This window comes from Schistocerca americana, chromosome 9 (genome assembly GCF_021461395.2).
Source record: "Schistocerca americana isolate TAMUIC-IGC-003095 chromosome 9, iqSchAmer2.1, whole genome shotgun sequence".
In the NCBI taxonomy this organism is placed as follows: domain Eukaryota; kingdom Metazoa; phylum Arthropoda; class Insecta; order Orthoptera; family Acrididae; genus Schistocerca; species Schistocerca americana.
The window spans coordinates 82,206,797-82,209,698 of NC_060127.1; the positions used below are offsets into that span (position 1 = coordinate 82,206,797).

The 2,902-nt window shown below is 37.9% G+C and overlaps 1 protein-coding gene across 1 annotated transcript; it reads right to left on the reverse strand.

Moving 5' to 3' along the window:
• Nucleotides 1-599: 599 nt before the first annotated feature.
• Nucleotides 600-1,912, reverse strand: LOC124550678. The gene is made up of 2 exons (XM_047125402.1): nt 1,232-1,912; nt 600-662 (listed from the first exon to the last, which is right to left on the reverse strand). Exons 1-2 carry the CDS (start codon nt 1,910-1,912, stop codon nt 600-602), a joined length of 744 nt encoding a protein of 247 aa, XP_046981358.1.
• Between the last annotated feature and the right edge of the window lie 990 nt (nt 1,913-2,902).

Here is a 2,902-nt window from a genome sequence, read left to right on the forward strand (position 1 = left end):
CTGAAGATTTTCCAGTACGATTTATTAGGTAGACTGCTGTGTTACATGCCTCTGCCCACAACCCTTAAGGTAATTTACTCGGATTTAGCATAGACCGGGCAGCTTCAACAATGGTTCTATTTTCCCGTTCAGCCACACCATTTTGTTCAGGAGTGTAAGGAGGAGGAATCAGTAGCTCTATTCCCCTGTCTGCAAGCAGTTCACTGACATTCTTATTGTTAAATTCTTTGCCACCATCACATCTAAATTGTTTGACAACATGTCCATTAGTTCGTGCTTCATTTAAAAACTGCTTAAGCACAGTACACACTTCACTTTCGTGTCTTAAAAAGAAAATTCGACGAAATCTACTAAAATCGTCTTTGAAACATACATAATAATGCTTGCCTCCAAAAGATTTCGTGCTCATTGGTCCATTTACATCCGCGTGGATTAATTCACCAGTACTGGTAGCACGTATTGTTCGTGTTTTGAATGGCAGCCTATGCATCTTTCCAACCGCACAGCCGTCACAAAATTCACTCTTGGCATCTTCCACATTAATGTTCATTCCTTTTAAAATATTCTTCACATGTTGTTTATTCTGATGACCAAACCTTTCATGGTACACTTGCAATGTTTCGGATGAAGTCATCAAGCTCGTACGATTCATTTTTGCATTTCTAACAACACGCATGTTCAACACATAAAGTCCATTTTTCACATAACCTGTCATAACAATATTGCCACTGACTTGTTTTCGAACACAGACATTATTATAACTAAAATTAGTACTGTAGCCTCTGCAGGCAATGGCTCTCACAGAGAACAGATTAGCACTTGCATCAGGGACGTATAAAACATTGTCCATTCTAGCATTGTACCACTTATTGTTTCGTCGGATTTGGATGTAAACTGTTCCTTGACCGTACGCACACATTTTCACATTTTGTTTTCCCAACGAAATTACTTGAGGAACATCAAATTCACTATACGAAACAAAATACTGTTTGTTGGGAGTGATATGATTTGTAGCGCCACTGTCGCAATAACATTTATTTGGGTCACTGTGATTACTGGTACACACACCCATAGCGTATGAAGTAAATGCAGCGTGTTCACTGTCTCGCTTCTTCTCTTTTCTTTTGTTGCTGTCACGAGTGTTCTGTGGACACTCTGCTGCCCAGTGACCTAATTGTTTGCATTTATTACACGGAAACTTCTGTTTTAATTGTGACTTCGTCATCTTTACTTGCTGATTACTTGTTTGCCGTTTTCTTGTTTTAGAAACGACAAAAGCTGCACTTCCATTAACGTCTTGTTCACGCAGTTCAATAGTACAGAGTTTTTCAATCAATAAATTCAAGCTTTGCTTTTCTGTCGGTATCGTATCCCAGAGATCCTTAAAATTGTCGTAGTCTTTTCCCAGTGTAGACAAAATTCGACCATTTAAGATTCTTTCAGATAGCGTATTTTCTTCATGTTTTGATAATTCATCGTTCAGGTCCACAAATAACTTTTGCAGTTTGGCCAGATGTGCACTAATATCTTCCGATTCATCACGTTTAACACGGAAAAATGTTTCAATCAACATATTCAAACGCTGAGTACTGCTACGTTCAAATCGGGCGCGTAATTTGTCCCAGATTTCTTTAGCATTCTTGCACGTTAAGACGAGTTCTGCAACAGGTTTACTTAGCGCACTTGCTATAAGACTTGCTGCCTTTGCGTCTTCCTTGAGCCATTCCACATACGCTTCTTTTTGTTCACTTGTCGCATCTTGCGGCAACTCTACACGTTCACGTGTACCGTTAATAATATCTCCTAGTCCATACGCACGTAGCACCATAGAAATATGCCATTTCCATTTGGCCCAGTCGTCAGGTCCTTCACGTTTATCAATGCTGACCTTATAATCGCCGCTAGCAGTCATGTTTCTTTACTAACATAGGCTCATTTCAAATATTGTTTTAATTAAACTGTGTTGTTTGCCTTTACACGTGTACTGGGCCCATAACCTGATGAAAAATATTATTTAAAGGCAAGAAGACATTTTATTAGCTTTTCAATTACACCCTGGATACGAAAAAAACAAAACACATTTACTGTAAGAAAAAAAACACAGAAGTTACACACAAGCCAAGAATAAAGATATTGACAGCAGAGTCATGGAGCAGCACATAAATATAGACGTCAAGGAATTTTTTCTTTTCTTTTAACACATGCGTTAGTTGTGTTGCTTTTATTTCAAAAGTCGTGTACAGTCACAGCCTCTGCAGCGTTCTGCTCTGATTGTCGCACTGCTAATGCGCAGTATGAAAATGGATGAGGCTGCTTTCTGTTCCATAGTGAAACACGCGCGTGGAAAAAAGTGAAAAAGTGCCGAGAAATAGGCTGTTCTTAATTTTTTTCATAAATTTACGGAGATTACCGGCTTTGAAGTTTTTCCAGCGTTGTGTATAATTTAGTTTGAACTGGAACCCACATTGAAATTGTGGCGTAGCGTAATGGAATGTGAGCAAAATATAGTTGTTCATGCGTTCGTTAAAAATGAAAAACTCCCGACTTCTATTTCTCGTTCAATTAGGAATACGCACATCTCGTAATTATAAAACTCATTCTTTGTGAATAATGCACGCCTTCTTGTTTCTAAATACAATTGGGCATGAAATTTCTGTTTCTATTTCAAATACAAATTCTTAATTATCGATGTTTTATGAAAGCCTGTTCATAAAAGTTGTTTAAATTAAGGAAACATAACAATTGAATTTTTTAAAGACAAAAATGAAAAACCAAATCCTCTTTATTTGGACTGTGTCCATCGTCTTTACCAGAGAGGCAGATAAATACCGTAGAAACATGAAAACGATCATTTTCACAGCATCGAACACGTCATACAAATGCTGCTGTCGTGATTGGAACT

What these genes read in the sequence shown, in the direction of transcription:
- LOC124550678 (XM_047125402.1), bottom strand. Translation starts at nt 1,912, where the DNA reads ATGACTGCTAGCGGCGATTATAAGGTCAGCATTGATAAACGTGAAGGA. An exon ending in GGCAAACAAGTAATCAGCAA is followed by an intron (nt 663 to 1,231) that starts GTAAAGATGACG and finishes GCGTGTTGTTAG; the next exon opens with AAATGCAAAAATGAATCGTA.